At 39.4% G+C, this 23,439-nt stretch overlaps 1 protein-coding gene across 10 annotated transcripts in view; it reads left to right on the forward strand.

Moving 5' to 3' along the window:
* Positions 1 to 23,439, forward strand: part of GDPD4 (glycerophosphodiester phosphodiesterase domain containing 4) — a 196,534-nt gene continuing 173,095 nt past the window's right edge. For 5 of the 10 annotated variants that reach the window (XR_006193357.1, XR_006193356.1, XM_042903891.1 and 2 more), the window contains exons 1-3: positions 1 to 86; positions 18,142 to 18,344; positions 23,107 to 23,210. Coding sequence is in view for 7 of the 10 variants with exons in the window: in XM_042903891.1 (XP_042759825.1) it covers positions 18,156 to 18,344; positions 23,107 to 23,210 (293 nt within the window). In the remaining 3 variants the exon portion in view is untranslated. Of the gene's footprint in view, positions 312 to 18,141; positions 18,451 to 23,106; positions 23,211 to 23,439 lie in introns of those variants that run through there. The other 5 variants (XM_042903890.1, XM_042903893.1, XM_042903892.1 and 2 more) reach the window with 5 other exon arrangements.

Below are 23,439 nucleotides of genomic sequence, written 5' to 3' on the forward strand. Positions count from 1 at the left end.
CTGCCTTCTTCAACCAGACGTCCATCTTGAGAGACGCTGGTCTGCGGTGGGGAGTTCGCGTTTGCTTTTGGGGCTTTGAAGTCGCTGTAAGTACGGTGTCCAGCTCTGAGCTCCACCTCTTAAGCATCTCCAGGAGTAGGAAACTACATTAATATTATCAAGTTGGCAGCCAACCTGAGGCACTTTTACCTAATCAGCTCATTACGTCTGGTGAACCTGGAGCTGCCATCACCCCAGTGTTCAGGGGAGGAAGCTGAGACCAGAGGGCTTCCACCTGTCCCAGTAGGGTGGCGACAGGAGCACCAAGCCGGGTAGGCCCAGTGGCTCGGCTGGCGTCCAGGGCTGGCCTGTCGTGGGCGTGTGCATTAAGTCCCGACAGGTGTGAAGGAAGTGCTCAGCTCGTTTGTTTCTCTGGGCGATCCTAGCCGTACGCTGCCTGTGTTCAACATCTGAAAATAGTTGTTTCTTGTCTTGTGTCCAGTTTCTGAGTTGTTTTTGGAGGGAGCCTATGTCTTGTTGTAGTTTGTCAAACCTGGCAAGCGCACTCTGGTGTTTGACTCAAGCAACGGGTGAACAGTGGTGCCCTTTGCGGAGAGGGGATGGTCTTGAGAAGGAATAGGTTTGGGAGGGCAAAGCAGGGGTTCAGTTTGGGATAATTTTGAGAGGTCTGTGAGAAATCAAGTGAAGATTTCAGCAGGCTGTTGGCTGTATGGGTTTGGAAATCAGAGATGTTTGGAAGGGAAACGATGTTTGCTGATCTTTCCCTAAATATTAATGAATTCAAAGGATATGTAGGCATGTGGGAAATGGTTGTGGTAATGATTCTGGTTAAAATGCTGCCTTTTGTTCAGTATTTGAGCAGTTGACCACCCTCCCTGTCACAGAGCTTTTGTTCACAAGATCTTTCTTTGACATACCAATATTTGCAACTGCTCACACCAAATTCACTGTCTCTTCTTCTGTTTTTAGCTTCATTATAGTAAATTTTTATTATGTTGAACACACGCACAGACATACAGCAAATGTTAGAACACTATAGATTATCTGTCTCCTTACATTTAAAAAAAGTCTAGATTTTTTTTTTAACATGGGAGGCTGTTTGCTCAAGAAATTCCATGATTAGAGATATATGTACATATTTGAGAGAGAACTTGTCACATTCCCAAAACTTAAAAGCAACTGATCTCTCTTTCTCTGGGTTATATCCTTTTTAAATCGAGCCGTTATGAACTTATGCATGGAACATTTAAGTAAAAATCAGATACTTTTCTGTTGTAAATAGTGTGTTTTCTCTTAACTTTGCCAAATCTCATCCTCTCCTTTGTGCATTGGCATTAAGAACAAAATCTTAAGTTGAAAGAACCCAAAATGATAATTTGGGTTCTGGCCTACTTAAAGAGAGGATTGTTGAAATTAATTCCAGAATTATTGAAGATTTGGTTGTTACTTAGCTTGCAGTTGAGATTTGTAGAGGATTATTACATGTTGGCTATCATTGCACAACAAGCCATCCTCAAACTCAGTGGCTTAAAACAATAGCATTTATTATTGTTTATGAATATATTCCTGCATCCTGTTAGGGCAAAGTTGTGCAGGTAGTTCTTGCTAACTTGCACTTAAACTTGACTAAATTCTTTCATATGCTTTAGGCTGGTTGCCTGTATGGTGGCCTAGGGCAAGACTTGACTTTTATAACTGGGCTCTCCTCCCTGTGGTTACTCTTGTACTCGTTCCATCAGGCTTGTTAGGAGTTCTTCAAATAGGAACGATGGGTTCCCAAAAGAGGGAGCATAAGCATACAGGGTCTCTTGAGGCCTAGGTTCGCAACTGGCACATCATTTGCCACATTCTCTTGGACACATCAATTCACAACATCAACTTAAAAGAGTAGGAAAATAGACTTTTTTTAATGAGAGGACTTCAAAGTCACATTGTGAAGGATATGGACAAAGGAAGGGGTAAAGAAATGAGCTCATTTTTGTCACCAATCTATTACAGATCACTTAATGGCTTCAGTTACACATATCTCTCAAAAGCAAAATAATGGTAACTTCAAATCCAGCACTGCCAGAAGTCTTATCAAGTGCCAGCATAATGTTCATTTCAGGGTTTCAGAAACTAGTAAAGTTGTGATATGATTTCAAAAGGGGGAAATGGGAGGCTCTAAGCAGTTACTGGTCCATAGTAATTCTAAAATTGTGCTGGAAAAATATTGCCAAGTCACCCAATTCCAAAAAATAGGGAATTTTCCTTGATTAACTCTTGGCTTTTCTCCCTAGGGTGGGTCTTTCTTTCTTTCTTTCTTTCTTTCTTTCTTTCTTTCTCTTTTTCTTTTTTGTTTAATTTAACATTTAGTTAGTTAACATACAGTGCAGTGTTGGTTTCAGGAGTAGAATTCAGTGATTCATCAGTTACATTCAACACCCAGTGCTTATCACATGTGCCCTCCTTAGTACCCATCACCACTAGCCCACCTACCCACCTACCCCCATCAATCTTCAGTTTGTTCTCCATCAAGAGTCACTTTGTGGTTTGTTTCTCTCTCTTCTGTTACCCCCCCTTCCCATATGTTCATCTGTTTTGTTTCTTAAATTCCACAGATGCATGAAATCATATGGTATATGTGTTTCTCTGATTGACTTATTTTGCTTAGCGTATTACATTCTAGCTCCATCCACATCATTACAAATGGCAACATTTCATTCTTTTTGATGGCTAATATTCCATTGTATGTGTGGGTGTGTATATATATACACACCCACATACACACACATATACACATACACATACACATATACCACATCTTTATCCATTCATCAGTCAGGGGACATTTGGACTCTCTCCATAGTTTGGCTATTGTTGATAATACTGCTGTAAACATCAGGGTGCATGTACCCCTTTGAAGCTGTATTTTTGTATCCTTTGGGAAAATACCTAATAGTGCAACTGGTGGACTGTAGAGTAGTTCTATTTTTAGTTTTTTGAGGAACCTTCATACCATTCTGCAGAGTGACTATACCAGTTTGCATTCCCACCAAGGGTGCAAGAGGGTTCCTTTTCTCTGCATCACAGGTTGTTTCTTGTGTTGTTAATTTTAGCCATTTTGATAAGTGTGAGGTGGTATCTCATTGTGGTTTTGATTTGTATTTCCCTGATGATGAGTGATGTTGAGCATCTTTTCATGTGTCTCTTAGCCATCTGGATGTCTTCTTTGGAACAATGTCTATTCATGTCATCTGCCTATTTTTTAACTGGATTGTTTTTTGGATGTTGAGTTTGATAAGTTGCTTATATGTTTTGGATACTAACCCAGTATTAGATATGTCATTTGCAAATATCTTCTCCCATTCCAGAGGCTGCCTTTTAATTTTGTTGATTGTTTCTTTAATTGTGTAGAAGCTTTTTATCTTGATGAAGTCCCAATAGTTCATGTTTGCTTTTGTTTCCCTTGCTTTCAGCAACGTGTCTTAGTAAGAAGTTGCTCTGGCTGAGGTCAGAGAAGTTGCTGCTTGTGTCCTTCTCTAGGATTTTGATGGTTTCCTGTGTCACATTTAAGTCTTTCATCCATTTTGAATTTATTTTTTGTGTATGATGTAACAAAGTGACCCAATTTCTTTCCTGTGCAATGTCACTGTCCAGTTTTCCCAACACCATTTGTTGAAGAGACTGTCTTTTTTCCATTGGATAGTCGTCCCTGCTTTGTTGAAGATGAGTTGACCATAGAGTTATGGGTCCATTTCTGGGTTTTCTGTTTTGTTCCATTGATCTATGTATCTGTTTTTGTGCCAGTACCATACTCTCTTGATGACTGCAGCTTTGTAATATAGCTTGAAATCCAGAATCATGATTCCTCTAGTTTTGTTTTTCTTTCTCAGTATTTCTTTGGCTATTCAGGGTCTTCTGTGGTTCCATACAAATTTTAGGATTGTTTGTTCTAGCTCTGTGAAAAATGCTGGTGGTATTTTGATAGGGATTGCATTAAATGTGTAGATTACTTTGGGTAGAATAGACATTTTAACAATGATTGTTCTTCCAATCCATGAACATGGAATGCTTTTCCATTTCTTTGTGTCCTCTTTAATACCTTTACTAAGTCTTTTGTAGTTTTCAGAGTACAGATCTTTACCTCTTTGGTTAGTTTTATTTCTAGGTATCTTACTGTTTTTGGTGCAGTTGTAAATGGGATTGATTCCTTGATTTCTTTTTCTGCTGCTTCGTTTTTGGTGTATAGAAATGCAACAGATTTCTGCACGTTAATTTTATATCCTGAGATTTTGCTGACTTCATGTCTTAGTTCTAGCAATTTTTTGGTGGAGTCTTTCTGGTTTTCTACATAGAGTATCATGTTGTCTGTAAACAGTGAAAGTCTGACTTCTTCCTTAGTGATTTGGATGCCACTTATTTCTTTTTGTTGTCTGACTGCTGAGGCTAAGACTTCTCATACTATGTGAAATATTAATGGGGAGAGTGGATGTTCTTGTTTTGTTCCCGACTATAGGGGAAAGCCTCTCAGTTTTTCCCCATTGAGTATAATATTAGCTGTGGGTCTTTTGTACATGGCCTTTACGATGTGGTGGTGTGTTCCTTATATCCCTACTTTGTTAAGGGTTTTTATCAAGAATAGATTCTGTATTTTGTCAAATGCTTTTTCTGCATCTATTGACAGGATTGTATGGTTCTTATCCTTTCTTTTATTAAGGTTGTGTATCATGTTGATTGATTTGTGAATATTGAACAAGCCCTGCGCCCAGGAATAAATTCCACTTGATTGTGGTGAATAATTCTTTTAATATACTGTTGAATTTGATTTGCTAGTATCTTGTTGAGAATTTTTATGTCTGTCTTCATCAGAGATATTGGCCTGTAATTCTTTTTAGTGGAGTCTTTAGTTTTAGAATCAAGGTAATGCTGGCTTTGTAGAATGAGTTTGGAAGTTTTCCTTCCATTTCTGTTGTTTAGAACAGTTTGAGAAGGATAGGTATTAACCCTTCTTTAAATGTCTGGTAAAATTTCCCTGGGAAGCCATCTGGCCCTGGACTTTTGTTTGTTGGGAGACTTTTGATTACTGTTTAATTGTTTTTGCTGGTTATGGGTCTGTTAAAATTTCTATTTCTTCCTGTTTCAATTTTGGTAATTTGTGAGTTTCTAGGAATTTGTCCATTTCTTCCAGTTGCCCAGTTTGTTGGCATATAATTTTTCATAATAATCTCTTATAATTATTTGTATTTCTGTGGTGTTGGTTGTGATCTCTCCTCTTCCATTCATGATTTTATCTATTTGGGTCCTTTCTCTTTTTGATAAGTCGGGCTCAGGATTTATCACCTTTTTTTATACTTTCGAAGAACTAGCTCTTAGTTTCATTGATCTGTTTTTTGTTTGTTCATTTGTTTCTATATCATTAATTTCTGCTCTAGTCTTTATTATTTCCCTTCTTGTTGATCCAGGCTTTATTTGCTGTTCCTTTTCTAGCTCCCTTAGGTGTAAAGTTAGGTTGTGTGTTCTGGACCTTTCTAGCATCATGAAGTAGGCCTGAATTGGAATGTGCTTTTAAAAAAAAGAAAAAAAAAGCATACCTTTAGGACTGCCTTTGCTGCATCCCAAAGGGTTTGACTGTCATGTTTTCATTTTCATTTGTTTCCATGTATTTTTAAATTTTTTCTTTATTTTCCTGGTTAACCCATTAATTCTTTTTTTATATTAAATATAATTTATTGTCAGATTGGTTTCCATACAACACCTGGTGCTCATCCCATCAGGTGCCCTCCTCAATGCGCATCACCCATTTTCCCCTCCCCCCCACTCCCATCAACCCTTAGTTTGTTCTCAGTATTTAAGTCTCTTATGGTTTGTCTCCCTCCCTCTCTGTAACTTCCCTCTCCTTCCCCTCCCCCATGATTCTCTGTTAAGTTTCTCAGGATCCACATATGAGTGAAAACGTATGGTATCTGTCTTTGTATGGCTTGTTTCACTTAGCACAGTACCCTCCAGTTCCATCCTGGTTGCCACAGATGCCAGATTTCATTCTTTTTCATTGCCAAGTAGTATTCCATTGTATATATAAGCCACATCTTCTTTATCCATTCGTCAGTTGATGGACATTTAGGCTCTTTCCATAATTTGGCTATTGTTGATAGTGCAGCTATAAACATTGGGGTACATGTGCCCCTATGCATCAGCACTCCTGTATCCCTTGGGTAAATTCCTAGCAGCGCTATTGCTGGGTCATAGGGTAGATCTGTTTTTAATTTTTTGAGGAAGCTCCACATTATTTTCCAGAGCGGCTGCACCGGTTTGCATTCCCACCAACAGTGCAAGAGGGTTCCCGTTTCTCCACATCCTCTCCAGCATCTATAGTCTCCTGATTTGTTCCTTTTAGCCACTATGACTGGTGTGAGGTGGTATCTCAGTGTGGTTTTGATTTTTATTTCTCTGATGAGGAGTGACGTTGAGCATCTTTTCATGTGTCTTTTGGCCATCTGGATATCTTCTTTAGAAAAGTGTTTATTCATGTCTTCTGCCCATTTCTTCACTGGGTTATTTATTTTTCGGGTGTGGAGTTTGGTGAGTTCTTTATAGATTTTGGATACTAGCCCTTTATCTGATATGTTATTTGCAAATATCTTTTCCCATTCCGTCAGTTGCCTTGTAGTTTTGTTGATTATTTCCTTGGCAGTGCAGAAGCTTTTTATCTTCATGAAGTCCCAGTAGTTCATTTTTGCTTTTGATTCCCTTGCCTTTGGGGATGTGTTGAGTAAGAAATTGCTGTGGCTGAGGTCAGAGAGGATTTTTCCTGCTTTCTCCTCTAGGGTTTTGATGGTTTCCTATCTCACATTCAGGTCCTTCATCCATTTTGAGTTTATTTTTGTGAATGGTGTAAGAAAGTGGTCTGGTTTCATTCTTCTGCATGTTGCTGTCCAGTTCTCCCAACACCATTTGTTAGACTGTCTTTTTTTCCATTGGATATTCTTTCCTGCTTTGTCAAAGATTAGTTTGCCATACATTTGTGGGTCCAATTCTGGAGTCTCTATTCTATTCCATTGGTCTATCTGTCTGTTTTTGTGCCAGTACCATACTGTCTTGATGATTATAGCTTTGTAATAGAGGCTAAAGTCTGGGATTGTGATGCCTCCCGTTTTGGTTTTCTTCTTCAGTATTACTTTGGCTATTCTGGGTCATTTGTGGTTCCATACAAATCTTAGGATTGCTTGTTCTAGCTTTGAGAAGAATGCTGGTGCAATTTTGATTGGGATTGCATTGAATGTGTAGACTGCTTTGGGTAGTATTGACATTTTAACAATTTTTTTCTTCCAATCCATGAGCACAGAATGCTTTTCCATTTCTTTATATCTTCTTCAATTTCCTTCATAAGCTTTCTATAGTTTTCAGCATAAAGATCTTTTACGTCTTTGGTTAGGTTTATTCCTAGGTATTTTATAATTCTTGGTGCAAGTGTATGGGATCAGATTCTTTATTTGTCTTTCTGTTGCTTCATTATTGGTATATAAAAATGCAACTGACTTCTGTACGTTGAGTTTATACCCTGTAACTTGGCTGAATTCATGTATTAGTTATAGCAGACTTTTGGTGGAGTCTGTCGGGTTTTCCATGTAGAGTATCATGTCGTCTGCGAAGAGTGAAAGTTTGACTTCATCTTTGCCAATTTCGATGCTTTTGATTTCCTTTTGTTGTCTGATTGCTGATGCCAGGACTTCCAACACTATGTTAAACAACAGTGGTGAGAGTGGACATCCCTGTCATGTTCCTGATCTCAGGGGGAAAGCTCTCAGTTTTTCCTCATTGATTATGGTATTAGCTGTGGGATTTTCATAAATGGTTTTTATGATGTTTAAGTATGTTTCTTCTATCCTGACTTTCTCGAGGGTTTATATTAAGAAAGGATGCTGTATTTTGTCAAATGCCTTTTCTGCATCTATTGAAAGGATCATATGGTTCTTATCCTTTCTTCTATTAATGAGGTATCATGTCGATTGATTTGCGAATATTGAACCAGCCCTGTAGCCCAGGAAAGAATCCCACAAGATCATGGTGAATAATTCTTTTTATATTCTGTTGAATTCCATTTGCTAGTATCTGGTTGAGAATTTTTGCATCCACATTCATCAGGGATGTTAGCCTCTTTTTTTACTGGGTCTCTGTCTGGTTTAGGAATCAAAGTAATGCTGGCTTCATAGAATGAGTCTGGAAGTTTTCCTTCCCTTTCTATTTTTTGGACCAGCTTGAGAAGGATAGGTATTATCTCTGCTTTAAATGTCTGGTAGAATTCCCCTCAGAAACTATTTGTCCCAGGACTCTTACTTGTTGGAAGATTTTTGATAAATAATTCAATTTCTTCACTAGTTATGGGTCTGTTCAGATTTTCTATTTCTTTCCGTTTGAGTTTTGGAAGTGTGTGGGAGTTGAGGAATTTGTCCATTTCTTCCAGGTTGTCTAGTTTGTTGGTCTATAATTTTTCATAGTATTCCCTGATAATTGCTTGTATTTCTGAGGGATTGGTTGTAATAATTCCATTTTCATTCATAATTTTATTTAGCTGGGTCATCTCCCTTTTCTTTTTGAGAAGCCTGGCTAGAGGTTTATCAATTTTGTTTATTTTTTCAAAAAAACAACTCTTGGTTTCATTGATCTACTCTACAATTTTTTTTAGTTTCTATATTGTTTATTTCTGCTCTGATCTTTATTATTTCTCTTCTTACGCTGGGTTTGGGGTGCTTTGCTGTTCTGCTTCTATTTCCTTTAAGTGTGCTGTTAGATTTTGTGTTTGGGATTTTTCATGTTTCTTGAGATAGGGCTGGATTGCAATGTATTTTCCTCTCAGGACTGCCTTTGCTGCATCCCAAAGCGTTTGGATTGTTGTATTTTCATTTTCATTTGTTTCCATATATTTTTTAACTTCTTCTCTAATTGCCTGGTTGACCCATTCGTTCTTTAGTAGGGTGTTCTTTAACCTCCATGCTTTTGTAGGTTTTCCAGACTTTTTCCTGTGGTTGATTTCAAGTTTCATAGCATTGTGGTCTGAAAGTGTACATGGTATGATCTCAGTTCTTTTATACTTATGAAGGACTGTTTTGTGAGCCAGTATGTGATCTTGGAGAATGTTCCATGTGCACTCGAGAAGAAAGTATATTCTGTTGCTTTGGGATGCAGAGTTCTAAATATATCTGTCAAGTCCATCTGATCCAATGTATCATTCAGGGCCCTTGTTTCTTTATTGACCGTGTGTCTAGATGATCTATCCATTGTTGTAAGTGGGGTACTAAAGTCCCCTGCAATTACCACATTCTTATCAATAAGGTTGCTTATGTTTGTGATTAATTGTTTTATATATTTGGGGGCTCCCGTATTCAGCACATAAACATTTATAATTGTTAGCTCTTCCTGATGGATAGACCCTGTAATTATTATATAATGTCCTTCTTTATCTCTTCTTACAGCCTTTAATTTAAAGTCTAGTTTGTCTGATATAAGTATGGCTACTCCAGCTTTCTTTTGAGTTCCAGTAGCATGATAGATAGTTCTCCATCCCTTCACTTTCAATCTGAAGGTGTCTCAGGTCTAAAATGAGTCTCTTGTAGACAGCAAATAGATGGGTCTTGGTTTTTTTTATCCATTCTGATACCCTGTGTCTTTTGATTGGAGCATTTAGTTCATTTACATTCAGTGTTGTTATTGAAGGATACGGGTTTAGAGTCATTGTGACGTCTGTAGGTTTCATGCTTGTAGTGATGTCTCTGGTACTTTGTGGTCCTTGCAGCATTTCACTCACAGAATCACCCTTAGGATCTCTTGTAGGGCTGGGTTTAGTGGTGATGAATTCCTTCAGTTTTTGTTTGTTTGGGAAGACCTTTATCTCTCCTATTCTGAATGACAGACTTGCTGGATAAAGGAGTCTTGGCTGCATATTTTTTCTGTTCATCACATTGAAGATTTCCTGCCATTCCTTTCTGGCCTGCCAAGTTTCAGTAGATAGATCTGCCACTAGTCTTATGGGTCTCCCTTTATAAGTTAGGGCCTATTTATCCCTAGCTGCTGTCGAATTTTCTCTTTATCCTTGTATTTTGTCAGCTTCACTATGATATGTCATGCAGAAGATTGATTCAAGTTATGTCTGAAGGGAGTTCTCTGTGCCTCTTGGATTTCAATGCCTTTTTCCTTCCCCAGATCAGGGAAGTTCTTGGCTATGATTTGTTCAAGTACACCTTCAGTCCCTTTCTCTCTCTCTTCTTCTTCTGGAATTCCTATGATATGGATATTGTTCCATTTGATTGCATCACTTAGTTCTCTAATTCTCCCCTCATACTTCTGGATTTTTTTATCTCTCTTTTTCTCAGCTTCTTCTTTTTCCATAATTTTATCTTCTAACTCACCTATTCTCTCCTCTGCCTCTTCAATCCAAGCTGTGGTTGCCTCCATTTTATTTTGCACCTCATTTATAGCATTTTTTATCTCCTCACGACTATTTCTTAGTCCCTTGATCTCTGTAGCAATAGATTCTCTGCTGTTCTCTATACTTTTTTCAAGCCCAGTGATTAATTTTATGACTCTTATTCTAAATTCTTGTTCCGTTATATTGTCTAAATAGTTTTTGATCAATTCGTTAGCTGTCGCTACTTCCTGGAGTTTCTTTTGAGGAGAATTCTTCCGTTTCGTCATTTTGGATAGTCCCTGGAGTGGCGCGGAACTACAGGGCACTTCCCCTGTGCTGTCTGGAATAACTTGTGTTGGTGGGCAGGGACGCAGTCAGACCTGATGTCTGCTCCCAGCCCACCACTGGGGCCACAGCCAGATTGGTGTGTACCTATCGTCCCCTCTCCCAGGGGCAGGACTCACTGTGGAGTGGTGTGGCCCCTGTCTGGGCTACTTGCACACTGCCAGGCTTGTGGTGCTGCTTTGATGGGATCTGGCGTATTAGCCGGGGTGGATCTGCAAGGTGCACAGGGTCAGGAGGGGCAAGCTCAGCTCACTTTGTTGTAGTGGTCCCCTGTGGGAGGGGTCCTGCAGCACTGGGAGGGAGGCAGACCCATGGAGCGTTGGGTGTTTGTGCAGTGCAAGCAAGTTTGGTGACAGGAACTGGTTCCCTTTGGGATTTCAGCTTTTATGGGGTGGGAGAGGGAGATGGTGCTTGCCAGTGCCTTTGTTCCCTGCCCAGCTGAGCTCTGTCTTCTGGGGCTCAACACCTCTCCCTCCCGGTGTCCCTTCGCCCTCCTGCTCTCTGAGCAGAGCTGTTGACTTTTTTTTTTTTTTTTTTTTTAATTTTTTTTTCAACGTTTTTTATTTATTTTTGGGACAGAGAGAGACAGAGCATGAACGGGGAGGGGCAGAGAGAGAGGGAGACACAGAATCAGAAACAGGCTCCAGGCTCCGAGCCATCAGCCCAGAGCCTGACGCGGGGCTCGAACTCACAGACGGCGAGATCGTGACCTGGCTGAAGTCGGACGCTTAACCGACTGCGCCACCCAGGCGCCCGAGCTGTTGACTTTTAACATTCCAGATGTTAAGTCCCGCTGTCTGTCAGAACTCATGGAGTCCGGCCCCTCCACTTTTGCAAGCCAGACTCGGGGGCTCTGCCTTGGTAGGCAGGCTGCCCCTCTACTGCCCAGCTCCCTCCCGCCAGTCCGTGTAGCGCGCACCACCTCTCTGCGCTTCCTACCTTCTTCCGTGGGCCTCTTATCTACGCTTGGCTCCGGAGACTCCATTCTGCTAGTCTTCTGGCGGTTTTCTGGGTTATTTAGGCTGATGTGGGTGGAATCTAAGTGATCAGCGGGACGAGGTGAGCCCAGTGTCCTCCTATGGAGCCATCTTCACTCCTGAAAAACATAGTATTTTTAATTTCGACCTGACTAGATTTTAGTTCTTTTATCTCTGCAGAAATGGATTCTCTGGTGTTTTCTATGTTTTTTTCCAACCCAGCTTGTATTCTTATAACCATGGTTTTAAATTCTAGTTCAGACATCTTACTTTTATAGTTGATTAAATCCCTGTCCATCAGTTCTATTGCCTTTTCTTTCTTTTGGGGTAAGTTTCTCTATGTTGTCATTTTTGCCCAGAGAAGAGAAGAGCAAAGAAGGAATAGAAAAATCAACCAACAAGGGGCGCCTGGGTGGCTCAGTCGGTTAAGCATCCAACTTCAGCTCAGGTCACGATCTCACAGTCCGTGAGTTCGAGCCCCGCGTCAGGCTCTGGGCTGATGGCTCGGAGCCTGGAGCCTGCTTCTGATTCTGTGTCTCCCCCTCTCTCTGCCCCTCCCCCGTTCATGCTCTGTTTCTCTCTGTCCCAAAAATAAATAAACGTTAACAAAAAAAAAAAAAATTAAAAAAAAAAAAAAAAAAAAAGAAAAATCAACCAACAAGCAAAATAACAAACAAAAAACAAAGAAACAATAACAATAAAAACACAGAAAGACTAGATCCAGGGTATGTTTTGGTCTGCTTGTTAAAAGACTCCAGATCCAAAATTCAAATCAAATAAAACAAAACCAATAAAATAAAAAATAAAGGAATATGTATATAAATTAAAAGTAATAGTAAAAAGTAAAAGGAATTAAAAAATAAGAAAATAAAATAAAAAATAAATAAAGAATAAAAGTAAAAGGAAGTTAGATCCTGTTTCCCCTGGAGCTGAAGCTTTGTAGCACTATGACCTGCAGACTTGGTGCAAGGGAGTTGTTTGTGCTGGTTTTCTGGGGAGAGGCCTGTGGTGCTAATGCTCAGGTTGACTTGTTTCAGTAGAAATTTGCCTCTGGGGTGCAGGGATTGGGATTTGGTTTAAGCGGCTCCGTCCTCCTCTAGGGTGCACTGTTTTGCTCCCTGGAGGCTTTCACCTTTAAAGGGTGGAATGAATATGGTGGAGCCCGGCTCTATAGTCCTGGACCTGAAAGTTCACGCCCCCCCCCCCAACTCCAGGGAAACCTCACAGAAGAGCAATTAATCACCCCTCTTCTATCCCCAGTTTCTTTCAGACTGCATTCACCCAGCTTTTGTCCAGGCTTTTTAATCTCAGGTGCATGACTGAGTTTCAAAAGTCCAAATTTTCCTCTGTTCCTCTGGGGGAGGGTCTTACCACACTTTTGCTTGCTGTGGGGAAAAAAGCAGTGGAACTACTGCTCAGCTGTTCAGGGTTTATTTCAAAATGAACAGAAAACTGACACCTCTGCTTGTAGCCCTCAGCCAGAGTGAGTCCCCTCTCTTATGCCTGGAAACAGCACAGCATGTCGGTATGACCTTTCTTGTAACCCATGGGATCCTCAGACCACGCTGTCACTCCTGGGATTCTAACCCACTTCACTACTTGAGCACTTCTAAGCCAGGCACTTCCCCCATGGTAGAGGACTGCTAAAAGTTCAGATTTTGGGCTCCATTGCTTATACTACTTTGTGGTAGCCTCCTTAAGCTGGGATTCCTCTCTGCAGCTGGACCTAGAGCAATGTCTCCCCTGGTAAACTCTCTGCATCTCCTACCTTCCAAATAGCAGTCCCTTTTCTACATGTAGTCTTACAGTTTTTGTTCATTCAGACCTCTGATTGATTTCTTTGATGTTCAGAATGATTTGATAACTATCTAGCTGTGTTCAAGGGATGAGACAAGCTTAGGCTCTCCCTGCTCCTCCGCCATCTTAACTCCAAACTCATGTAGTTTCATCACAGTTTCATCATCAACCAGTTCAGACTTTTTTCTTATTTACATTGTGATTGTTTTCTTTTGACCCATGGGTTTTTATAAATATAGTGTTTAATTCCCAAATGTGGATTTTTGTACTTTTCTTTTGCTTATTGATTTCTGGCTGAATTGCACTATAGTCAGAAAATATACTCTTAAGATTTCAGTTCTTAGAAGCTTATTAAAAACAGTTGTGTGGTTCAATATATGAATTTCAATAAATGTTTCATTTCACATTGAAAATAATGTACATTCTGCAGTCATTGAGTATAGTGTTCTATAAACATTAAGATTAGTTTGTTAATCAGGTTGTTAAAATCTTCATATCCTTATAAACTTCTTTGTCTGCTTATTATATTTTTTATTGAGAGAAGTATGCTAAATTTCCCACCATGATTGTGGATTTCTCCATTTCTCTTTTAGAGACCATGTGATTGGGTGCCTATAAATAGAAAATTATTTTTCAAGTCATTTTTCATCATTATGAAATGTCCTTCTTTGTCTCTGGTAATGCTTTTGCCTCAAGGTCTTTTGATCTGCTGGTAACTAGTGAGGTAGATTGTATTATTTGGCTCCACTTGTTACCCTTCCTTTAGTTACACCTTTTGTGTCCATACTCTTTGCCTTGTAACTTTACAGTGCCCTCATCCTATGAGTTGACCTACTTTGTTTCTGACTTTGACTTGAGGACATCCTTTGAAGCAGAGGCTTGAAATGGGCTTGCATGTTAAGACTTACTTTCTTGGACAACTTCCACCACCATGAGAATATACTCAGGCCAACCTGGTTGAGTGACACATGGAGGGGAGCCAAGTTACCCCAGGCATACTTGGTGAGGCCATTCTAGATCAGCAGAACACATAGCTGATCAGCTTAGATGTGTGAGCAGTAAATGCTTATTGTTACATGTGATTGGGGTTTTGTCTTTGGTTGGTACATGGCAATATCCTGGTAAGGGGACATTGATATATATATACAAAGTGTATATTTTTCCATTCTTTTATCTTCTGTATCAATAAAGTAAACTCTTGTAAGGAGCATATGATTGGGCTCTGTTATTTTAATCCAGTTAGACAATCTTTTTTTAATTCTTATTTATTTATTTTGAGAGAGAAGGAGAGAGTGTACATACGTGAATTGGGTAGGGGCAGAGAGAGGAGAGAGAGAATCCCAAGCAGGTTCCATGCTCAGCACAGAGCCTGATGCAGGGCTTGATCCCATGACCATAAGATCACGACCTAAGCTGAAATCAAGTTGGACGCCCAACCAACTGAGCCACCCAGGTGCCCCTGGTTAGACAATTTTTAATGTCTTTTTTTAATTGGAGCATTTAGTCTGTTTACCTGTATAGGAATTACTGGTATATTTAAGTTTAAATTTGGCATTTACTACTTGCTTTCTATTTGTTCTCCTGTTCTCTGTTCCTTTTTCACCTTTTTCTTTCTTTTTGATTGATCCAAATTTATGATTTCATTTTATCTTCTTTGTTAACTTATTATATACATACACCTTTTCCCAGAGGTTACGTTGTGATGTATGGAATAGTATGAGAATTGAATAACACTACACTTTAATTTCCCTTCTCCTGGCCTTTGAACCATTGTTGTCGTACATTTTATTTCTATAATTGTTACAGTGCAGCTGTAATTGTAACAGCTGCAGTGTTAATCATTATTGTTTTTGCCTCAATTATCTTCTGAAGTAATTTTGTAAATAAGAAAAATATTATTTTATATCACCCATATATTTAGTATTTCCGGTGTACCTCATTTCTTTATGTAAATGTGCATTTTCACCTGGTACCTTTTTCCTTTATGCTCTATGGCTTTAACATTTCTTGTAGTATAAGTCAGCTGGTGATTCATTCTTCTAGTTCCAGTTTTGAATATCTGAAAAGGTATTTATTTCCCTTTCGTTTTTTTAAGACTGTTTATGCCAAGTGCCGAATTCTAGCTTAACATGTTTTGTTTGGTTAGGTGTTGCTCCACTGTCTTCTGGCCTATATTGTTTGCAACAAGAAATTATTTTTGTTGAAAAAATGTCAAAAAGTCATTCTTATCTTTGTTCGTCTACATGTAATATGTTTTTTTCCTCTGGCTAATTGAGAGATTTTTCTCTTTAGTAGTGTTTTTAAACATCTTGATTATGATGTGTCTTGTGGTTTGCTGTATGTGCCTTCTCCTTGAGGTTTGTTGTGCTTCTTGGGTCTATAGGTTTATAGTTTTTATCAAATTTGGAAATTTCTGCCATTAATTCTTCAGCTATTGTGTTTATCCCTTGCTTTCTCTTTTCCTTTTTTTCAGGGACTCCAGGCACATTCATATCAGACTGCTTATAGTTCTGCAGCTCACAGTTGATCTCTTCATTTAAAAGAAATTCTCAAGTTCTCTAATCTTTTCTTTTGGAGTGTCTAATCTGCTGTTAATCCTTGCAGTATATTTTCATCCTAGATATTAGATCTTTCATCCCTACAAGTTCACGTTATGTCTTTTAAAAATATCTTACATGCTTGTTTTCCTCTACTGTCTTGAACGTATTAAATACAGTTGTAAAAATGTTTGTTGTCCTTCCCTACTAATTCTGTCATCTGAGACCTTTCTGAGTTGTTGCTTGGCTCTTTTTTTCCCTCCATATGGGAACATTCTCTTACTTTTTTATATTCCTGGTAAATTTTGATTGAATTCTGGGCATTAAGAATTTTGTTGGCTACTTCTTTTTTTTTTTTTTTTTTTTTTTTTTTTTTTTTTAATATATGAAATTTACTTGGCTACTTCTTGTATTTGGTTTTTAAAATTCTGATCTTTGTTTCAGACCATAGCAAAGTTACTTGGAAACATTTTGATTCTTTTGAAGCTCACCTCTAAGCTTTGTTTAGTCAGGCCATAGTAGCCTTTAATAAAATAAGGCCTAATTGTTTCCCGCTATTGAGGCAGTACCCTTCCAAGTATGCTTCATAGTGCCTTGTGTATTAGAAGGTTTTTCTCCTCTGGTGGAAACGTCAACTATTCCCAGCCTTTTGTGAGTTATAAAGATTGTGTAACCACTTCCTTTTGTGAGGTTCTGTCCCTCGCTTCAGGTAATTTCTTCACAAGCAGGTACTGATTAGTATTCAGTTGGAGAATCAGGGAAAAACATGGAGGGGGATCTTTTACCTCGCCAGACTTCCATTTCTGTCCACTCAGTTCAGGGATACTGCCAGGATCCACATACATTCTCACGTCCGGCGCTTCATCCTGGAAACTAGCCAGATTGTAAATGGGGCATTTACAATACTCACTTCCTTTGTTTCTTCTCTCTCAAGGATTGCTGTCCTTCACTGCCTGTTGTCAACTGTGAGAAGACTGTTCTTTCATATTTACCCCAGTTTTTTTGGTACTTAAGGTGGAAGGGTTACTCAGTCCATTCAGACTATGCACTCTGAACTATAACGCTCTTAACTACAACATTGCTTTTCACAGAAAAACACAGTGGAGCACTACAGAAAGTTTTCAGGGACAGAGACAATAGTCTAGGATCAGGAGACAGTAGTCTCCTGGGATTGGGCCCTTTAAGACTTGGTTTTTTATTTTTAAATACTTTTATTTTCCCCCTAATTCCACACATTCTCTTAAAGTCTATAACCCTATCACAGTAGGGTGAGAAAATTCAGTAGAGACAACAAGATATCCCTCAATATCTTTCTTCCTTCCTCTCTTTTCTTTTCTTTTCTTTTCTTTTTTCTTTTCTTTCGAAACCCCCTGAAATGTCATGTTCAACTTCTGTAAGTGTCCTTAAAATAAAGGGGAGCATCCTTCTTCGTTCTTCCTTTCTCCTAGTTGATAGATGTAGCTTGAGCAACCATTTTGGACCCTGAGAAGGAAGCCCTGTGCTGTAGTGGAATAGCAGGTTGGAAGATGTAAGGGTTCCTAATAACATTGTGAAGCCATATACCACATAACAGTTGAAGCATTTTTGTTGGCCAAAGAAAAAATAAACTTGTCTTATTTCAGCTATTCCTATTTTGATATTCCATCATTTAAATTGAGGCTATCCCTGACTAATTCCATAGAGGAGAGGAGGGGCAGGCAGCTGTATATCTGAGTCACTTAGTGGTCGATTAAATTTTTCACATACCTCACCCATGCCTCTTAAGTTCTCAAGTTATTTCAAAAGCATATTATAGTTGAAAAAACACATTTGTGTATGTTACCTAATTTGATGCTTTTAGCATTTATTAGTTGTCTAGGACAGAGATTATGGTCCCATTTTAGAGATGAGAAAACTAAACTTCGAATGGTACATGACTGCAGTAAATACTCAACAAATTAGTGGGAAAGGTAGAGTGAAGCTCTACTCATCTGTACCAACTCCAGTACATTATCCTAGATTATAAACTTTAAAAATTTATCTATTTTTGATGGAATTTTCTATAGAACAGTGAGGTAGGAAACATTTGAAGATCCTAATTGTGTTTTATTTGTCATTGCAGAAGAATGGTGAACCATGCTTAAAAAGGCCAACCGGATTGAGCCTGGGAGCCAGCAGGAAAGAAGTCTGAAAAAGCATAATCCATGGATCATATGCACCTGCAACCGACAATGCTATATCACCTTAATTACTGGTTGCTACACCTGCGAGTGGCAAATCAAGCAGGAGAAAAAATCTAGACCTGGACCCTGCTGCTGCTCTTGGGTACAGAGAGATGGGAAGGAGCTGGACCATACTTTCTCAGATGTAGGGAACATGGGCTGGTCCCTGCCTCCATGAGTGCTCATTAGATTCTCCAGGACTGGGCATGGTAGGGCTCTAGTTCTTTGACAAAAAGCCTGCCACAATTCTGGAGCCAAAGTTAACCTTACAGAAACGTATGCTTGTTTTCTTCCCCTTTCACTTTTGTTCTTTGCTTCTCCTTTTTCTTACAACCTCTTTTATATCATTGATTTGTTTTTGCTTTTATTCACTTAGTGAGCTTTAAGAAAAAATGAAGTTTAGATACAATTAGATGTTTTTGACTAGGAATTACAGGAATGCCTAAATCTTTAATTCTTTCTTCATTGTGAGTTCCAAAGGAGCTATGCTTAATGAGGGGGGCGGGAAACAGCAAGTGGGAAACAAGGTAGTCCTTTATTATTGGTCAGGCTAATGCCTGATTTTCCCTAATGAAAAACTTCAGTAAGGCTGAATGGTGGCATGTGGCCTAGCCTCATTGAGGGCCTCTTTATTTGTTTATTTTATTTGAGAGAGAGAGAGAGCGTGCATGTGAATAGGGGAGAGGGGCAGAGGAGGAGGAGGAGGAGGAGGAGAAGGAGGGGAAAGAGAGAGAGAGAGAGAGAGAGAGAGAGAGAGAGAGAAAGAGAGAGAGAAAATCTTAAGCAGGCTCCACACTCCACACTCCGCATGGAGCCCGATGCAGGGCTTGATCCCATGACCCTGGATCATGACCTGAGCCCAAATCAAGATCTGGATGCTTAACTGAATGAGCCACCCAGGTGCTCTGAGGACCTCTTTATTTAAACTCTAAGCTTTCTGCTAGCACTCTTTGGTGGGCTATTTGATATAAGAGACAAAATGATGAGCACACTGAAGTGATAAGAGGAGGGCCATATCATGTACCTTCATGTACTTGTAGACATGGCCCACCTAGGGTCTGAGATTGTGAACAGTTAGATTACTAATTTCTTATGCCTAATATATAGGGAGCACATATTAGGAAAAGGGTAGAAATGGGAGGCTTGCCTAGATTAGAAGTATTCTTCTGTCTCCTCTATCTTTCCTTCCCAGATATTATACTAGCTTATAGCTTCTAAGCACTAATTTATATACTAGTGACTGGGAATAACAGAAATACCTTAGATACGGTTCCTGCTGTCAAGTAATTCATGGTCTACTGGCAGAAAAGACAAGCATACATGCAGTCTCAAAATACTGAGAGTATCAGGGTGCCTGGGTGGCTCAGTCGGTTATGGCACAGTTAAGTGTCCCGACTTTGGCTCAGGTTATGATCTCACATCTTGTGGGTTCAAGCCCCATGTTGGGCTCTGTGCTGACAGCTCAGAACCTGAAGCCTGCTTCGGATTGTGTGTCTCCCTCTCTCTCTGCCCCTCCCCCGCTCGTTCTCATTCTCTCTCTCTGTCTCAAAAATAAACATTAAAAAAATTAAAAAATACTGAGAGTATCATGTATGTGTGTATGCATACATGCTTCCATGTGTCAAGGGAGGGGCTGAAAACTTTATATAGAAGGTGAAACTTTATTTAGAAGGAGATTAAGAATTGGGTAAGTAAGGATTAGGGAATGGCAGAAGAAATGGTATTGGAGGAGTCAAGGGGCATTGGTATACGGTTTATTTTAGGTGGAACAGAGGATACAAATGGAGAAATAATGGGAAACAAAGCTGGAGAGGGAGATGGGACAGATGTTGTGTGGTTTGAAGAATTTGACCTCTGCCATGTAGGGGATAAAGAATCCCTAATGATTTTAAGCTAATGTTGCCTGATCTATGTTTTGGAACAATTATTTGATCATGTGGAGAATGCATCGGAAAGTACAAAATAGGGAGGGAGACGTCTTTGCCTTCAAAGAGAAAGCAATAGCAGTATTTAAGGTAAGAGATGTTGGTGGTCTGGATTAGAGTAGTGATGATAAAATGGAGAAGAGAAAATTGATTCAACAGATATGTATTACCTAGGGATGAGGTAGTAAGTTATATGAGACTTACTATGTAGTAAAAGAAAGAGAAAGGGAAGCTTCATGGGAAGAGTGACATTTGAGGCAGTGTGGTATAATAGAAAAATCTCTGGACTAGAGCCTGGGAGAAGGTTTGGGTACTATTTCCAACTCTGCCCTTGGGCTGGTTATGGGAGATCTCTGAGCCTCCTTACTGCTAGGGAATTGAACTAGATAATTCCTAGCATCCCTATATAATTCTCAAGGCTCCATTCTGCTCAGAGGAAGGAGTATAGCATATAGCATAAGAACTAAAATCTTGGGGCTCCTGGGTAGCTCAGCCAGTTAAGCATCTGACTTTGGCTCCAGTCATGATCTCACGGTTCATGGATTCAAGCCCAGCATCATGCTCTGTGCTGACAGCTCAGAGCCTGGAGCCTGCTTTGGATTCTGTGTCTCTCTCTCTTTCTGCCCCTCCCCTGCTCGCACTCTATCTCTCTGTCCTTCAAAAATAAATAAACATTTTTAAAAAATTAAAAGAACAATGAAAAAAAAAACCCTAAAATCTTTTGTTTTGGGAAAAGACTACCTGTCTTCACCACTGACTATCTCCAAATTAGAGCTTTACCACTGTGTTACCTTGGACAAGTTACTTGACATCTGGTGCTTTAGATTCCTCATTAGAATATTGGAGATGGTAATAACGGTACCCACCAATGGGACTTGTTGTGGGGATGGAAGAGGTAATAGGTGGGAAACACTTAGAATTGTGCTTGGCACAAAATTAGCACTCAATAAATGTTAGCTATTTTATTACTCTCCTTGGAGCCATGGACTTGTGGAACTGATCTTTCACATACAGAAATATTGGTACAAGGGATTGTGGGTAAAGGGAATGAGGGGGTCAGACGTCAAGGGATAGAGAAGCACAGTGGTGTGTTTAGGGAAAAACAAATTTCCAGTGTTGATTAGGGACATGTAAAACAATGGTAAGCAGGGTTGGAAAGGAATATTTTGATCAGATTGTGAAACATCTTTGTGTCAAGCTGAAGTGTTTGAACTTTCTCTTGTAAACTATGGGGAGCCTTTGAAAATGATTGAGCAAGAGTGGCAACAGTGAGAATCTATTATAAGGAAATGGATTTATCCAATAAAAACAAGTTTGTGGAACACTTACTATGTGCCACAGTGAATAGGACAACTAAGGCCTCAGCCCTCCTGCAGCTTACAATCTAGGGGGATGAGTTAGTTAATAGACAATAAATGAAGAAAGATGATTTCAGGTGGTGATAAGAGCTTTGAAGATAATAAATAGGAAAATGTGTTAGAACCTGGGATGGGAGAATGGTTAGAGAAGACCTCTTTGAAAATGTGTCATGTGAGCTATCTCCTGAATAGAGAGGTAGAGTTAGCCACGAATACATCTGGGGGCAAAAATTTTCCAGGGAAAAGGACCAGAAAGTATGAAGCTCTTGAGGTGGAAACAAATTTGGTCATGTTCTAGAGACAAAAAGAAAGCCACTGTAGCTGGAGTTCAGAAATAGAGTGTGTAGAATGGGATGAGGTCAGGGTGGACAAGGGATGAGGTCAGGGGTGGACAGGATCCTCCATGGAGGATCTCATGGGCCACGTCCGGCAGTTTGAATGTGCTGGCGCATTTTGAGCAGGGGAATGACATTATCTGATACATGTTTTTAAAGGTCCATACAAGGTTTAGTAGAGAATGAATATAAGACCTGAGGCAAAGAGCCTGTACTCTTCATCCTCCTAAACTCAGAAAGTGTACGTTGATAGCTGTAATATCTCTCATCTTTTTAGAATATTGTTTCTACATTTTCAATTTAATTTCTTTATTTTTACTTTTCACAATAATACCATAATATAGACAGGGCAGAGATTAATTTGTCCAGATTAAAGATTACAGATTAAAGGCAAAATTTCTTACTCATATGATACATAAATGTTAAGATTATAACTCAGGTAGCAACCCAAACCTAATATTCCTAGGAGGGGCTTGGCAACCTCTGGTATGGCAGGTTTGTGATGTGACTTTCACTGTAGGGGTTGCCTTTAAGGCTGTTTGAACACCTCCTCTGTAAGGATATCCTCCATCCTGGCTTTAGGCTCAGAGATCTAGGCAGTGACCCTGCCACTTTTTGGGTGTGTGACCTTAAGTCAATTACTTTACCTCTCTGAGTTTTAGCTCTTCTGCAAAGTGAGGTTAACAATACCCAACTTATATGGCTGTTATTGAAATTTTAAGCAAATGAAAGTAGTTTGTGACATTTCTAGCATTGTACTGGCACAAAGAAGCGACTCAAAAAAAGCCTTGTTTCCTAACCTGCCTTCTATCCCCCTAGTTTGGGTAGATAAGTGACTAAATGAACCAATGAATGATGAGTGAATGAATTACTCAATGAATGAGTTACCAAACAAACACTTGGTAGATGAAGAGGTGGATAAATGCAAGATGGTTAAGAAACAGTGACATTTAAGGAACTATGCTAGATATTGGCAGGGTAGAGGTGTGTAACAGAAGTTCCTTTCCCTCAGAGAAGAAACTGTCTCACCAAATACAAACATATAAGCATGTAATTGCAGTTAACTAATAAATGTTAGAAATAGGCTTATATAAAATTCCACAGGGGTAAAGAGAATACAGTGGTCACTCCAGCCTCCAGAGGGTAATGAGCTGCACCTATACAGGCCTTTGACAAGTATATACAGATATTGGTGAGGTGACATGGATAAATGGATCTAATTTATACTTCTTTCTTTATCTTCCCAGAAAGAGAAAATATTTTTCCCATTTCTGATTATTTCATTTCTCTTGTCTGTGGTTTTGCTGTTCGTGTGGATAGAAACGTCAAATGAATACTTTGGCTTTGACTGGTGAGTTTCATGTTTTGTATTTTCATTTGGGTAGAGGCTCTTTGGTTTGCTGGCCACCAGGATTGAATCTCAGGCTGAAAAGATCTGGTGGCATAAGACAGAGGGTGGACAAAATTGGGCTTTGCACAGCAGGTGGATAAGATGCCTAATGTTGGGATGGAGGAAGAATGCTCAGCACTCTCACTTACTATGTTTACCTTCCACCTGGGCTCACTCTCATATTTAGACC

This window comes from Panthera leo, chromosome D1, assembly GCF_018350215.1.
Source record: "Panthera leo isolate Ple1 chromosome D1, P.leo_Ple1_pat1.1, whole genome shotgun sequence".
Classification (NCBI taxonomy): domain Eukaryota; kingdom Metazoa; phylum Chordata; class Mammalia; order Carnivora; family Felidae; genus Panthera; species Panthera leo.